Raw genomic sequence first — 16,973 nt, forward strand, 5'->3', positions numbered from 1 at the left:
CAGCTAGGGCTGGGCCAGGCCAAAACCAGGAGCCTGGAGCTCCATTCTGGTTGGCTACATGGAGGAGAGGGGCTTGAGTACCTGGGCCACCAGCTGCTGCCTTCCCAGCAGTCTGAGCATACAGCTGGATCAGAAGTAGTTCAGCTGGGACTTGAACTGGCTCTCCGATGTGTGATGCTGGAACTGCAAACAGCAGCTTAACTTGCTGCACCACAGCACTGGTCCCTTCTCTGTTTATTTTACTTTATTTCTTCTAAAATTGACCCAGGTGTGTAGCTACTGTGCCTGTCATCCTGACCTCACTGTAGAACCATCCTCTAGGCTGGAGCCAGCACTAGGAAGTATGATGGTAGCTTGTGGGGAGCTGAGCACACCACCGTAAAACAGGAAGCAAAATGTCCTTTTGGCTAAGTGATCAGTATGATGGCGCTGCTTGAAATTCTGCTCTTACCAAGTCTATAGCGACTTTCACTTTTTTCTGTCCTCTCTGAGGAAGTATAGATGCTTGAAGTTCTCACAGTTTCCCAGAGTGACTCTTAGTTGAAATGTCACTGACAGCTTGTGGTTTGCACTTTTTTTTTTTTAATCTTCAGGCAGAAATGACTAGAAGCCATGCAGCAAGTGCAAGAAGATGCTGCTGGACAGGAAGCTGTTCAACAATGGGAGGACACAGGGGAACAGGTGGGTCAACCCTTCACTGCCTTAGATTCGGGGGGAGTCTTCCGGGTGCCTCAATCAGGGGTAAAAAAATGGAGGAGGAACAAGGAAAAAAAAATAGGAAAGAAGAAAAAAAAAAAAGAGGAACTGTGCAGCCCGGTCCCTAGCGACCAGCAGTGAGCGGAGGAAGAAAACGGGGAGTTATAAAAGAGGGGGGTGGTGACAGGCTGCTGCTGACAGAGGCCACAGTGCAGAAAGAGGCAACTTGACATATGAGGACTTGGTGGCTGTGGAAAGAGCTCCGGCACCCCGAGCCCGTGCAAGCACAGAATTGCAGAAGTCGAGTGGAGGCTTATCACTTCCCTGAGAAGGAAAGCACATTTTTAGTTTCGTGTGCATAATAAGAGCGAGCGCTCCGTCGCTGCTGTCCTCCGTGGCTACAAGGCTGAAATCAGACTTTAACTGTGTGCGTCCAGGTGGAGGATGGAGATCGGGCAGCCCCGGCTGCCGGGAGACAGACGCAATCTTTGCAGCGTAAATTAGAGGAAGCTGCTTCAGAGCAACGGAACCGTCAAGCTATAAATACCAACTTACGAACCCTTGCCAGATACGGGAGCAGAAGAGGAGAGCACTGAGAAGTGAGTAGCAGGAATGGGCTCCTGCCCCAGCTCAGCCCACCCTGAGGTGGAGCAAAGGGACTCTTGTTTTTCTAGCTCCCAGCAGCTGTGTTATTGCTGAATGTAGGACAGTGCACGCTGTCTTGGGGGGTGAGCTCTGCCCCGGGGGCTAATATGTGGATTTCACCCTTTCTCTTCCTTTCTGCTTGATTCGTTTGAGTTGGATTTATCTATGATCAGGGCTTCTTTAAATTAAACTCCTGGGGTGGTAAAAAAATAAGCCAAATCAGCCTTGTCCACGTGACGTAACTGAACTTCCAAATTGTTTACATAATTTATCTTGATTTTTATGAACTACTTTTTAACCCCTCATATGGGAAAAAAAAAAAAAACACTGCCCTAATCCTCATTTTCTTTGACAGTTTTAGGAGACAAGTATTGCCTTAGTGTGTATCAAAATACTAATGATGTAAGACAATATTTTGACATTGTGACATCTTTACAGACATGTTTTGCATTTTAAAAATTGCAGTATTTGGCATTTGTCTGCGTTACCTAAGAGGGCAGAAGGGTTTGTGCGAGAAGACAGTTGTCAAGATAAAAATGTCAGCTTATTTATAAGCCTGTTTTAGAAATACAATAGGGTAGAAATGGCTGATGGAAGCATTTATCAGAGCTACTTTGGCTCAGGCAGCTTCTTGTTCTGGGGGAATCTAAGTTCTTTTCATAGAAGGTTATTTGAGTTATCAGCTAAATGTGAGCTTTCAGGTAAGCTAGAGATGAACATTTCCAGGCTCAGGCTTGCTTTGCATTTATCCTACCCTTTGTACTATTCTATGGAAAGCTGTGTAAGGCTGGAAGGAATTGTCTAGTTTCAATATAGCAGACATGATTTGAACTTTTAAAAATTATTTTCTAGACCTCCACAAACCACTAACGTTTCAGAAAATCTTGAGTTGGGATTTGTCCTGTTAGTGTAAGGCAGGCTTTAGACGATGTGTCTTCCATGGTGTTTCATTGCTGCTCGGAGCGAATTGGAGAAGGTTCGTTTGTGCTTAGAGCAATTTGCACTGCGATATGAGTAGTTGTTGCTCCAGATTTGGTGTGAAGCACGCTGGCCTTTGACACTGCATGTGGAGGACGGATCCTGGGCTTCACTTGTATTTATCTTTTGGTCCACGCGATATTGAACCACATGGTTTTGTAAACTACTAAGATTGTGTCTTACCCCTCCCCCGTGGTTTCCATGTAGTGCTTGGCTCACCGAGTCACTTTGGAAACCCATTCCAAAGTGTGCGTTCTTGATGATATGAGCTCCTAGTTGTCTCCCCAGATCCTCTGTAGGGAATGACTGGTTCAAATGGTTACTACAAGCAGAGCAGCAAAACTGCCCTGTGTTGAATGCCTGTGAAGTTGGTTTTTCTACCTGAATAACGTGGGAGGACACTTGCTTTCTCTCTTTGGTTGCTACCAGCCTGCCTGGATTTGTGCCATCCCTAACTTGTAAGTACCTTTTGCTATGCAAAGACGGATGTACGTGAGGGTTTTGCTGCTAAGGCCATCTGCTTGTGAAGATGGAGAAGAGGGAAGTTTAGGTAGCCTCCTCTTGCCACTGCGTGACACAACAGTTATTGCAGCTAAGCTATGAAGAAATGTCAATAAGGCAGGGCAGTTATCACACAAACCCACCACACGCATCTTGCTGAAACCTCTGCCACCCCGTGTTGTTTCAGTTCTGAGTCAGACATTTGAGTTCTGAGTCAGAAAACAACAATATTTAAATGCATTTGGGCTCTTCTGGAACTCTCTGGCTCGTTGAATAAATGCATGAAGTGTTTAAGACAATTGCTTTCTGATTCATCAGAGACTCATCAGCAAATTGTGCGGGGTTGCAGTTGGTTTGTCCAAATGTTCAGGACAGTGGCAACATGCATGATGTTCACAAACTGAAGCGAGGGAGTTGTTCATGACATTGGGCCAGAAATCCCAAACTTGGTGACGGGGAAGTGATTTTGTAATATTCTAGGTTGTCAGTTGCCACCAGGACTCGGCTGAGGGGTGAGGAATGCTTCCTTCTCAGAAATGTGCCTTTAGGAGAGTTAAAGTTCTTGAAGGGTTACATAGATATTTTCTTTCATCTGTTCCTTGATTTCTTCTAAGAGTCTTGTTATTGTGAGCACTACGTAACTTTAAATAGCTATTTGCTTGAATTGTTTTTTTAAAACATTTTTTATTTGCAAGGCAGAGTGGCAGAGAAGAGAGGGAGAGAAAGGGAAAACAAAATTGAATGAGTGGGGGGAGAGAGAGATCGTCCATTTGTTGGTTTACTGCCAAAAGGGCCACAAGAGTCAGACCTGAGCCAATCTGAAGCCAGGAGCCAAGAGCTTCTGCCAGGTCTCCCATGTACATGCAGGATCCCAAGGACTTGAACCATTCTTTGCTGCCTTCCTAGGCCACAAGCAACAAGCTGGATGGAAAGATCAGCAACCAGGACACAAACTGGCGACTATATGGGATGCTGGCGCCATAGGCAGAGCTTAACTGTAATGCATCATACAGACATATTTTGAAAAGTTTCTCACATGTAAGCTATATGTGTAACTTATTAGGCTGAAATTCATCTTCAGGAAGCCAGACTGATCCAGTCACCCATTGTTCACTGTTCGACAACCCTAGTTAATGTAAAACCGTCAGTGAACCACTCACTCAATACACAGTGAAGGATTTCCTTTTAGGAACCATAAATATTGTCTTGATGAGATCTTAAGATGCTGCTCTGTATCATTATTCCTTATTTGTTAGTGTGTGCACATGAACTTCACAGCCTGAAAAGGCACTCTAAGCTAGGCGATCTCCCTAAAACTCTCCCAACCTGGACTTGTCAGCCTGGGAAGCGCAGGGTATGGGAGATGAAATGGCTTTGGGGATAGATGCAGGATGTGAACCGTGTGTCCTGACCTGAGCATGCAGTGAACGCGAGGAAGATGAGCCAAGGGGAGCAGCATGGGACATGTGAGGATGACAGGAGTTGGGGGAAGGCTAAGGAGAAAACCAAAGCCAACTGGGTTCTAGAGCTCCTGTGGGGTGAAGAGTACAGACCTGTCTAAACGGCACATGCAGACATGGGTGAGATAATCTGGGAATGATCAGAGTTGAAGCGTAAGGGGTTTGAAATTAACCTAACCTGGGTTCTCATTCAGAGGTTGTAAAAATAATAGCTGGGGAAGGGGGAATCGCTTTATCACTGTTTTCAGTTTCTTCTTGCACTGAATGCCATTTTGTGAATTATAAACCAGAACCAATACAAAATGGTAACTAGTTCATGGGCACAGGTGGTAAACATGTTCTGCCAGAGGCTGTTTCTGTATTGCAATGTTCCTTAGTTGTGATTGGTTAGTGAGGATGGACAGGCTGGAGTCATGGGGGAAGTTCAGCAGAATTTTCTTGGGGATTGGATTAGGACTGGTGGGAATGCAACAGGAAAGGCCCAGGCTGCTTTGCTTTTTGAGAAAATGTAAACAAATGTTTGCACCTGGCCTTTCCTCACCTGGGAAACTCCACCCCAACCGCATGGAGCACTTGGCAGGTGGCAGGCCACATACCCTTTCCTGCGTTCCCCTTGGCAGCCCCCTTTCCTCCGCGCTTCACAGTCCTGTCCCAATGTGTGTGTCTCCAGCATTTCCACTTTGCTTTTCTAGCACTTTGTGGCATTTTTAAGAGCATATCTGGCTGACCTACGTTGTCTCCCTCGAAATAATTTACTGATACTCTGATGTAAAATTCACTGTATTCTAATGTTAAACATGCAAGGGTTTTTTTCCAAATGTTCATGGTAAATGTGCATTGTGATAAAACTGGGCAGATTTCCAAACTTTTGGGACCAAGACACGTTTTTTTTTTTTGTCATTTGAGAGACAGGTTTATCCTGTAAGTTTTAAAAACAAAATCATATCAAGGTACGAACCAAAAGTAGTAATTCTCCAACAGTCATTTTTATCAACCGAATGCATGATTTGTCCTTTTTCCAAGATGAAATTCTGTATATAAGCATGTTTCTATTTAGTATTTTATTCTCTATAAACTTACATTTCAATTCCTTTTGAACATGAACCTTGGGAGGAGGAAGCATTCTGGTTTTGATTGTCCAGTGATTTTTTTTTTCCTCCTAACACTGTATTTCATCAGCCAGGTGCTATTTTTGTTCTTTGCACATTTTTGGCGATTTTTTTTCCCTACACTTCCTAACCAGTGAGATAAGCACACATCAAAATCCAGAACTTGTGTTACCCTAGAAAGTTTTCCTGAGTTACTTCCAATTCGAGGCTCCCCTCCGTCGCCATCACACGGGAGAGCTGCCGGTTTAGTCGGTCACGTTGACTGTACTGGAACACATTTCCACAGTATGTTGCTTCTTTTGTCTGTTTTCTTTGGCTTAGCTCAGTGTTTTTGAGTTCATCTATGTTGTTTTCATCAGTAGGGTTTTTGAAATATGAATTGTCTTCTTATATGTATATTCCACAATTTCATTTTTTTTATTCTCTTATTGGATACCTAAAGTACTTGTATCTTTGGTTACAAGGGAACCTGAGAAAGCTCACAGAAAAACAGAATTAAAACAACATTATGTTGCAGAAAAATTTTGAAATCTCTATAATCCAAAAAGTTTTTAAAGAAGTTTGATGCTAGTAGGTGAGTAGTGGCACTGGTTGTTGTATTGGCGTCGTCTATGGCTGTGTCCAAGCTGTTCCATTTTGGAATTAGCTTCCTGCTAATGGCCTGGGAAAAGCAGCACAAGATGGCTCAATGGTCTGGTCCCTGCTGCCTGAGTGGCAGACTTGAGAGAAACTCCTGTTTCCTGACTCTGGCCTGGCCAAGCCCATGTCCTTGTGGCCCTCTGAAAAGTGAACCAGTGGATGAAAACCTCTCTCTGTCCCTCCAACTCCAAATTCAAGTTAAAAAAAATCTTTAGAAAAAGTTTGTGAAAAATGTGTATAAGGATAAAATCACATGTGCAGTTCACAAATTATTTGTACCGAAATAAACTTTAATTCCATTTTTGATGAAATTTTGAAAATACCTTCTTTGTTTTTAAAATAAATATGTAGGAGTAGATTTTTTAGATCAGGGCATAGTTGTGGTTCTATGTTTTTAAGAAACTGACAAACAATTTCTGTAATGTTCATAGCATTTTGACACCCAATAGTGTAAGAGTTCATTGTTCCAGCATTTGATGGGACTGGTCTACTTCAGCCTTGCCACTAAGTATTTCATTGTGGCTTTAATTTGTATTTTTTAGGTGGCTACTGATATTGGAAGTTTTCCTGTAGGGATGTGTATCTTCTTTGTGAAGTGTTGAAGTCTTTTGCCTGTTTTAAAATTGTTTATTATTGAATATAAGCACTTTGACAGGCATACTCTTAAATGTTGTGCATATTTTCTGTTAGTCTGGTTTTGAGTGAACTGCTTTTAATACACAACTTTCTAGAACATTATTTTTTGGTAATACTGGTGTTATAGAAGTTGTGATTCAATGCCTGCTGTCATTGATCATTAATATTGCCACAGCTCTCGTAATATCATAGTTCTGATTTTTAATAGCCAATGAATTGTGAGCCTTTGCCGGAAAGTCTCCTTGGGTGGTCATTTAGCAAGTTGTTTCCTCTGCAAGAAATCTGTAGCGCAGGTGACAGCAGGGACTGATACAGTGGTCATTGTTTAATTCACTTCTGTAGGAAGCCGGACAAGCCTGGAGATGTTGCGGGCTCAACTCCAAACACACAGAAGAGAATGCAAAGGTGAATGCAAAGTGGGTTCATGGGCCAGGCCAGCTCCTTTGTCTGTATGGAAAACAGGGAAATAGTTGCCCAGGACAGCTGGTAGAGTAAGCTTTTCAATTTGAATGGCTTGAGGTGGACTGTGGCTAAAACCCAAGACCGCCTGAAGGGCGAAAGATGGGCAGTGATGGGGCAATGCATTGTTTTTCTCAAGGACAGCGGTGGTTTGGCAGTTCTCAGCCAGTATTCTGTGTTTGTGTTTGGAGTTACGTGGCCTTCACAAGTGGATGATAACCACTTCTAAAATCTTGGGTTGCTGTTCTTCAGATACAGGTTAACTTCAGATACAGGTTAAAAGGAGGCCTGATACCATGAACACAGAACATCTGTAATAGTTGGACCTTTGTAAGAATCTTAAGTATTGTTGGGAAAAATATTTTTAACTTCAAAAGCTTAGAAATTTAAAAATACATTTTCTTGACTTTGTCAAGTCTAGTTGGGTTTTTTTAAAAGATTTTATTTTTATTATTTTTTCTTTTTTTTTAAAGATTTATTTTATTATTATTATTATTTTTTTATTGGAAAGGCAGATATACAGAGAGGAGAGGCAGAGAGGAAGATCTTCCGTCCGATGATTCACTCCCCAAGTGAGCCCAGCGGCCGATGCTATGCCGATCCGAAGCCAGGAGACTCTTCCAGGTCTCCCACGCGGGTGCAGGGTCCCAAAGCCTTGGGCCGTCCTGGACTGCTTCCCCAGGCCACAGGCAGGGAGCTGGATGGGAAGCAGGGCTGCCGGGATTAGAACTGGCGCCCACATGGGATCCTGGCGTGCAAGGCGAGGACCCTAACCACTTGCGCCCGGGTTTTTTTTTGTTGTTGTTGTTGTTGTTTAAAATTCTTATAAAAAAAAGGATGCTTCCATGGATAATTGAAGCTTTTCACTGAAGACATTTTTATTTTTAAATTAGAGAATTTCTTTCCACATGTATGGGCGTTATTTTCATGGCTCAAAATGCTTCAGGTCGTTGAGGTAGAAAACTCTGCTCTAGAAAGTTCAGAGGTTCCAGATTCCCATGTGTTGTGTACAGCAGAGTGTGTGCTGTCCATCCTTGTTCACTGTCAGTGAGAAAAGCAGCTAAGTGGTAGCTGTGAACATGCTTCCCTCCAACAGAGACCCCTCCCACCCCCACCGTGTAAGTTCTGTTTTTAAGCTCCTGTGGGCTGAGAAAGCCATCAGACGGGTGAGAATGAGGTCTATATTCAAAGCCCCATCGGAGTCTAAGTGTGAGGCTCGCCTCGTGCATTAAAGGCCTGGGTGTTGGCATCCATTTTTGTCTTTGAGAAGTTGGGAGCTTGTTTTCTCATCCTTGGCCATATTGCACAGGGTGGGCTGTCAAGTAACAGTACTACAGAATGCTAAGAGTTACATGGGCACTCACTCCCATTTCCACCGTTCCAGAGATGGGATTTTGGAAATTATTGGGAAACAGATTTTAGTTAATACTATGCTGAACTGAACGGTGTCTCGGCTGATTGATTTACATAATCGTTTCAATTCTTGGGACCCCTGAATCTCATGATCTTACCTCATGTGGGTTTCTAGGTTTTCAAGGCAATTGGGAAGAATTTTACTGAAGAGAGATTTTCACATCAGTGGGAGGGTGAACTGCATGACCTCTCAGGTGTATTTTTACTTTGAGATTGAATAATGTGGCCACTCATTTCTACAAGACAGTTCACTTGAATGCATCCAGATTAGTTCTAAAAATCCGAGGGAAAGGGTAGTTGCTTAGCTCTTGCAGGGTTTTCCCATCTTAATTTGAGAATGCCAATGATGATAAGTGTCATCATTTACCTTCTCATGTTTTGAAACATGTTTTCATGTTTCAAATTCATTTTTAGTTTATAAGACTTATTGACTTACTTGAATACAAGCCTGCTCTCTCTGGTTCACTTTCCAAATCGGTCCAGGTTTCCCACCTGAGTAGCAGAAACCCAAATCCCTGAGCTGTTCTCCTGCATCCTGGACTCTGTAGCCAGCCAGCCAGTAGGTGGGGTCAGGAGCAGAAGGCAGGTGGTGAGCTCAGGTGGTCTGTTGTGGTACATGGCCATCTTTGTGTCTTAGTCACTAGACGAAACACCTGTTCCAAGACCCCTAATGTAAAGATTTAGAAAATCTTACTAAAGAATGTAATAAGTTGAAGGATGCAGGAAAACCTGTTCCTACTGAGCTGCTTGTAAACTCTCTTTGTAGCAACAACTGAGTCACTTCGAAAGAGGTTACTTGAAGGGCCCCGATGCCATGGCTTGCTGTTTCAGGTAATAGCTCTCTGTGATCTGGGCTTACGGGGGCTGTGGGCATGCTGGCCAATCAGAGCTGAACTCACAAGCTGATTGATACGATTTTCTGATTTCGATCCCTCCCTTCAATAACCATTGGTAGAAGAAGATGCTTTGCAGGCTAGTTCTCTTAGAGGCTGAAAGCACTTAGCAAAACAAAAGAGGAAGAACTGATAGGAGTGGGTGGATCCTGATAGCATCTTCCAAGGAGAAGCTGTTTCTGAATTTGCTCAATCAGCAAAGATCCTGGTTTGTAAATCTTAGGTATCTCCTTTCCCATTGCAGGAATGCATCCTTCAATGTAGGGATATCAGATCCTCTTGAATAGGTGTGAATGGTTCCTGTGCCTTTTCTCCTGCTTGGTCTTATTTGAGTTAAACTTTTAATTCTTTGCTGTCTGGATGCTTCAGGATAGCTGTGGCAGAGTTGACTATATGTCTTTCCCCTATGGGGCTTGCTGAATCCCCTCTTTGTTCGTAAACAAGGAACATATGGAGATAGCCAAGTTGGCGCTGGAGGAGAGAGATGGAGAAGGGAAAGAAGGAGAGGTGGTACTTGCATGTGTCTGTTTCCAGGATATAATGCAGACACATCAGTTTAAGCAGGGAAAAAAAACACTATTCATGTGAAAGATTAAGCTAGGCAGTGAGCCTAGAAAGTCTCCTGCAGCAGCTGGAGTTGGAGGAGCTTCCATATCTGAAGATAGAGAAATCATCTCCAAAAGACCAGTTAACTTTCCCTATGAATAATATTGTCAGCCTCTAGGATTAAGGTCGTTGTTAGGCTAGTATAAACTTCTTGTAGCCACCATTTCGACCATTCTGTTACATCTCCAGCAACTTTCTTTGGCCCCTGTGTAAAGATGTCAACGACCAGGCCCTTCAGTTTCTTCTTCCTACTCTTTGAAACTCATTTTCAGATTGAGTAATGGAGAAAGTAGGAGGTTACTGAAAAAAAGTTCTTGGAAAAGTGAAATTCAAAGGTAAGCTTATTTTACTGCAGAACAAGTTGATCTAGTTTTCTTTTTCCATAATATACACTTTTCATGAACTTTTTTGACGACCTGTGTAGTGGGCTGTTTGCCACGATCTGTGCTCCTTGAAAGTGGAGGACAAGATCAAAAAGAGCTCAATGTGTATGGAGTCTCCGCTTGTCTCTCAAGTGTAAGGTTTCGTATCTCAGACTCTCTGATCCTTTGGTGTTTATCCTGTGCCCCCGTTTTTTCATGCAGAGCTTTTTAGATGAGAGAGTTCCTTGCTGTGCCCATTCGTCCTGGACAGATACTGTTCAACCGAGTCTTCAAGAACAACTGGTAAGTATAAGCTTTTGGAAATTCTTCTGGTCGGGATTGTGGGTGAATTTCTATGCCACAGTAGAACTCTAAGGCCAGTATGTATGAGGGAACATCAGAGCATTTGTGGGAAGGACCTGTGTAGGGCTGTCTGTAATAAGCTAATCCTCTACCCGCAGTGCTGAAATCCTATATAGGTGCAGGGATGGAAGGTCTGTCTCTCCTTTTTGTAAATCTGCCTTTCCAATAAAAACAAATAAAATTTTTAAAAAGTTTGTAGAAAAATGGAAGTTACAGGCAGTGATTTTGTGCAATAGGACTTTAAATGCATCCGTATTCACTTTGAAAAATATATATTTATTTGAAAGGCAAAATGACAAAAAGAGAGGAGGAGGGACAGAATGAGAGCCCTTCCATCCACTGACTCACTCCCCATGTGACCACAAGGTCAGGACTGGACCAGACTGAAGCCAGGAGCCCAGAGCTGCTTCTGGGTCTCCCACCTGAGTGCAGTCCTCCCACCCCCCGAGACTTGAGCATATTTCTGTTGCTTTCCTAGGTGCATTAGCAGGACACTTCATTGAAAGTAGAGCAGTTGGGACTAGAACCAGTGCCCATATGGGATGCTGGCAGTGCAGGCAGTAACTTTACCTGCTGGTTCAAAGCACCAGTACTGCAGTCTTTTTGTAATACAGATTTGCAAAAAGTCTTTGAAGATCTCTTCTGTTGGAAACATTGGGATGCTAAACCACACTGTTTTTCTTTGGAAAATTATCAACTGAAGCCATGGATCAAGCATACACATGTGCATATACACACAAGGCCCTGGCTGGTCCTAAGAATAGCAGTTGTTAAAGCTTAATGAGTGTAGCATGAAGAGTTATGTAGCTATAAACTGCCCTTCACCCATCACTTTTTTTCAAGGCCTTGGTTTGTATCAATGTGTTCATTATTTGGAATTTACAATGTTCGTGTTCTATTAGATGATTGAACTGTGATTTGAAAAATTTTTCTTCTAGCTACTTATATGGGATACTTTTGATTAAAGGCATGAATGCCTTTTTACCTGATGCCATGTCTTCCTGACCTTTCTCACCTCTTCCTGGCATCTGATTTGACAGCATATTGTTTTATGCTGTTGGGGATGCAGGAGTAGCTTATGAAATGTGTTGTGTGACCCTGCTTTAGACAACTAACAATACTTGGTTTTCTGTTCAGAAGCATTGTTGCCACAAACTGCATAGCAACCCAGAAGAAAGAAGCCATCTGACACCCCTGACCTTGAAGTCCACGAACTGGTGTACTCCTCTGTTGGGTAAGCCTGGAAGCCTTTTGCACCTGCTCAGGCATAGCTGGGGGTCGGTTCTTTTTGCAATGGGAAGTAATGAACATGTGCATAAGAATTGAATGGTTGAGTTCAGCCAATCCATAGTTGAATAGATATTGGATGTCTGTATATGGATATATAGCTATATATTTATATATATATGGATACTTTGTGCAAGGCACAAAATTCTGTGTATAGCCAAAAGATTCCTGAATTGACTGAAAGATGGGTTAGATTTGGAAAAGTAAAAAGCATGAGAGAGTATTCCAGTGAATATCTGAGAATGATATGAGCAAAAAAACAAAAGAACAAGAAAGAACGCAAGAATGCAGATCCTCAAGTGTTTGATGAATCCTCAAAGCTGGAGGAGTCATTCCAGAAATAAGATTTTAGGTTTTGATAGCATGGAATGCAAGCTTGGAGAAGGCAAAACTGATTGTGGGTCAAACTGTGGATGGTTACTCAGCGCCATCGTCAGGGTCTTGATAGTTCTTAGCACAACATGGTTGTGGCTGAAAGCCAAAGTGAGTGAGTGGTTCTGGAGGGATAAAAGAAATGCAGTGTTGTGACTTGTAGGTTGTTTAGCAAGGGAAGAGCCAGCACTGCTGACCGAGTGTCCGCTTGTATTAGAGGGTGGATTAGTGTTTTATGGGGACTGTTTCATTCACAGTTCCCGAGAGATAACCAACCACGATGACATACAAGAGTGCTTGCTGTATATCAGGCCTGGTCCCATGTTCTTAACCTAAGCATGAACTCATTCAATCCTTATCACACAAGGTAGATGCTGATGTGATCCCCGCCTCCTTTAGTTTATTTGAAAGGCAGAGAAGGATACCATGCACATGATGGTTTACTACCCAAATGCCCACAAAAGCCTGGGCTGGGCCAGGCTGAGTTCCAGTCTCCCACATGAGAGAGAGAGGGGCCCACGGACTTGAGCCTCCCTTGAGTCTGCTACCTCCAAGGTGGGCGTTAGTAGGTTGCTGGTGTTGGGATCAGAGCCAGGACTCCAATCCAGGCACACTAATGCTGTGGGCATCCCAAATGATGTCTTAACTCCCACACCAGTTCTCCTCTTAAAGATGAGCAAACAGGAAATGTGAGTTAATCATTTGCCTGAGATCACATGTTGCTTTCTGATAAGGAGATCTCAAGAGTGGCCCAGCATTCCAAGACCACCAAACCAGTGGTGACAGAGCCAGGATTAGAACCCAGACATTGGAATGAATTCTGAAGCTTATGGTTTATTTCCATTTTTAACTCCACTGCTTCCTCTCCTCAGCAATGCACAAAGTAAGATGGTGTCTTGGACAGAATGGTTTGTCCCTTCCATCTGTGACCCACAGCACTCCCTCGGGTTCTAGCGTGTGCCTTCAGGAGCCTGTGGTGCCATCCTGTAACGGGCTGCGCAGTGAGCAGGCTGCACATGGATTGTCAATTCTGCTGGTTGTTGAATGAGTTTCCGTTTTCTCCTGCCTTTTTTTCTTTCCTCATCCCTGTGTGAACCGACATGAAGGGGATTCAGATGAAAAGGTTAAAAGAACTGGGTTGACTTCTGCTTTGTCAGAAAGGGTCCAATCTTCCATGAGGGCAGTTATGCTTTCACACGGTTTGAACTGGAAATTGTGTCTTTGCTCTCTGCAGATGCCTTGTGTCTGGATGGTGTTGCGACGGCCCGGAGAGAGGGATTGCAAGCGTTTCTGTGTGTAGCCCACCCAACCCCTGCTTTATGTAAAAGGCTCGAATGTAAAGAAGTCCAAGATGGTGCTTTGGGCGTGACGGGATGGCTTAAGTGAGTACAAGAACCGATTTTCTCCTAGCTCCCTGTCAGGAGGAATTTGAGGAGCTCTGTTGGAGCTGCGTTAGACAGCCCACAGTGCCACAACTGCATGCTGCTTAGTTAGCGTCGTTCTGATCAGACTGCTATTCCTCTGACAGTGAAGATGAACTACCCCCTGCAATGTGTCCTCTTCATTTACTCTCAAAATGCCTGAGTTTTTTGTGGCAGGAATTAGACATGTCAACAAGAATGTGTGAGGGCTGTTCACCCCAGGGAGGGCTCCTTGTGGGACTCAAAGCCAGGAAGCCAGATGTGTTAAAGTTGCAGATCCCTTGTGTTCAGTTTTGGCTAGATATTATCTGTCTGTTGGATGGAGGGGAGAGCTGCCCTTTTCTCTGTGTTAGACCGTGATAGAATTGGGAGTGGAGGTAGAGGTGGGGCCAAGAGCTATATCACACGTGACTCCTTTTGCAAGGTGGGTCTTGTGGAAGCCATGATGGTGTGCACACCACACACCGGAGTGCCTACAGTCGTCCAGTTGAAGCTTCCTGCTAACGAAGGCGCTAGAATGTAGCAGGGAGTGACTCCTATCTGTGTTCCTGCCATCCATGTGGGAGGCATGGATTAAGATCCTGGCTCTCAGTTTTAGTCTGACCCAGGCCTGGCTTCTGCAGGCCTTTATTTCTATTTCTCTTTTTCTGCTTTTCGGATAAATTTAAAATTTATAAAGTTTGTGGAAAAGTGGAAAGAAAAGATAATGCTTATTTTGGTGCTAAAATGTTTTTGAAATGCTTGCATTTTTTATTTTTCAAAATAACCACTTTTCATGAACTCTCTGAAGATTCTCCATGTGCCTAGATTGCAAAGTGTGTGTGTGTGTGTGTGTGTGTGTGTGAGAGAGAGAGAGAGAGAGAGAGAGAGAGAGAGAGAGAGAGAGAAAATCAGCATCTCTAAGTTGAATTTCCAGCAAACTTTTTCAAGTGCTCTTATAGTCTGGTAGCTGTTGAGTCTTGCAGTTTGGTCCTGTATTAAGCAACTCTGCTCTGTGTTGCCAGGTGCCCACTCTCCACAAGTGGTCCAGCCCCAGGAACAGATCTTTCAGGCCGTGTCAGGATGAATGATGACAGAAGCATGGGAGTAAGTGTTGACTACTTTTCAGTTTCATTCTCAGTGTCTTTTCATCACTCGTGTCTTTGTGCTCTGTGCTGGGTATTCTTTTTCATTAAAGCATTCGCTCTATACTTAGCAAGGGTGAATCTGACAGCAAAACAAAACAAAACAACAAAAAACAAACAACAACAAAAAACCCAACAAACCCAGATGCATGAGAAATACAGTCTTGGAAACCAGGAAATTGAAATCCAATCCTATGGAAAACTTTAATTCCCTTATCTAGTGTAATTGTTGGATCAAAGGACAATAACTAAAAGGTTGTTTTCTTTTTCAAAGCTCAAAGCAAGTTTGGTTTTTTGGGTCTGTTTTTGTGGGTTTTGCTTGTTTGTGTTATTGTTGTTAGGTTTTTTATTTGAAAAGCAGAGTGACAGATTTTTATCTGTTGGTTTACTCTCCCAAATGGCCTTACAGCATCAGGGCTAAGTCAGGCTGAAGACGGGGCCAGGAACACCACTGAAGAATTCCATGTGGGTAGAGGGAACCCAAGTCCTTGAGCCACCATCCAATGCCTCCTAGGCACATTAGCAGGAGTCTGGATTGAAAGCATTGAGAACCAAGACTCGAACCAGGGCTTCTGATACGGGACATGGGTGCCCTAAGCAGTGGCTGAAGTTGATTCATGTATGAAAGTGCCTGCCTCAAGAACACAATTGTTTTTGTCTTGACATTTTGGTACATGAGAAGGTATTGGCAAGCTGCCCTCTCTGCTGAGCGCTCTGGGTACCACACTGCTGTGGACTTGGGCCAAATCACATCCTGTGCGATTGTGGAACTGGGATCCCCATATACTTCCTTCCTCTGTTTTTTATGAGTATGCAACCTATGTACATTTGGAAGGTACAATGCAATTGATCATTGGATCAGTACATGTGCATGGCATATCCTGATGCTAATGGGATGTTAGCATTTCTATTTTCTGTTTTCTTTGTTTCCCATTTACAATCTCCTGTCTTCTTGTTCTTCACGCACTCGGTGGATAACACATTACTGTAAACTACAGTCCCCTCACTGTGCTGTGGGACAGTGGGATTTACAGCTTTGGGATCCATGACCTAACATCATCACGAATCACTTTTGTACATTCGAGCTGAGCTTGTTTTTCTCTAGCTGGCTTATTTTACTTAACACAATGGAAATCAGTTTCATTCGTGTCTCTGGATTTTACTCCTTTTTTAAAAATTGCTGAATATGACTCTGATGTTTGTATAAAGAGACTTCGAAACATTTGAGAAAAATGGAATTAAAAGTTCAGTTAAGGTGCTGGTGACATAGCATTGTGGCTTGAGCAGCCTCATGCAACAGGTGCATCCCACATGGGCACCAGTTCCTGTGCTGGCTGCTCCACTTCCAATCCAGCTCCACCAAAGCAGCAGCAGATGACCCAAGAGCTTTGGTCCAAGCCACCACGTGAGAGACCTGCATGAGGCTCTTGACTTTGGTCTGGCCCAGCCCTGGACCTTGCAGCTGTGTGGTGAGTGAACCAGTGGTGATTTTCAAAATAATTAGACTTAAATCAAACTCAGTTGGGTTTTTTTATGCAAAAATCTTTGAAATTCATGCATAATATCTTGAGAATATACATTTTTGGTGAACTTTTTGAAGATTCTGCTTTTTTTTTTTTTAACCTGTTCATTAATCAGTGAAGACTTGGTTGATGCCATATGTTGGCTGTTGTGAATTGTTGTAATGGAAAGGGAACACAGTTGTCCTTTTCTTAGGCTGCCTTTGTTTCCTCTGGATGTACAGAAGAGCCAGGTTACCTGGTAGATCTGGTTGCTGGTTTGCTCAGAAACTTGTGTGCGACCCTCCCTAATGGCTGTGAGATTTTCCTATCTCCATCCACAGTGTGTTAGGGTTCCCTTGTCTCCATATTTTTGTTAGAACTTACTACTTTTTGGTGATACTGTTTCAACTGGAAGAGCGTGTCAGCTTCCTGTGGTTTTCATTTGCATTTACTGGGCATGACAAGGATATTGAGTTGTTTTTTTTTTTAATTCTCATAACTTAATTG

General features: G+C 43.2%; 1 protein-coding gene across 4 annotated transcripts in view; it reads left to right on the top strand.

Annotated features, from left to right (window-relative positions):
* The first annotated feature begins 1,198 nt into the window (after positions 1-1,198).
* Positions 1,199-16,973, top strand: part of IRAG2 (inositol 1,4,5-triphosphate receptor associated 2) — a 51,922-nt gene continuing 36,147 nt past the window's right edge. Inside the window, exons 1-6 of one of the 4 annotated variants that reach the window (XM_040987427.1) lie at positions 1,199-1,295; positions 9,303-9,367; positions 10,620-10,700; positions 11,898-11,994; positions 13,654-13,801; positions 14,845-14,926. In XM_040987427.1, coding sequence (XP_040843361.1) covers positions 14,903-14,926 — 24 coding nt within the window. In that variant the 5' untranslated portion in view covers positions 1,199-1,295; positions 9,303-9,367; positions 10,620-10,700; ... (1 more) ...; positions 13,654-13,801; positions 14,845-14,902. Of the gene's footprint in view, positions 1,296-1,322; positions 1,424-9,302; positions 9,368-10,393; positions 10,701-11,897; positions 11,995-13,653; positions 13,802-14,844; positions 14,927-16,973 lie in introns of those variants that run through there. The other 3 variants (XM_040987428.1, XM_040987425.1, XM_040987426.1) reach the window with 3 other exon arrangements.

Source organism: Ochotona curzoniae, unplaced genomic scaffold, assembly GCF_017591425.1.
Source record: "Ochotona curzoniae isolate NIBS_2020 unplaced genomic scaffold, NIBS_Ocur_1.0 contig_4645, whole genome shotgun sequence".
NCBI classification, from domain to species: domain Eukaryota; kingdom Metazoa; phylum Chordata; class Mammalia; order Lagomorpha; family Ochotonidae; genus Ochotona; species Ochotona curzoniae.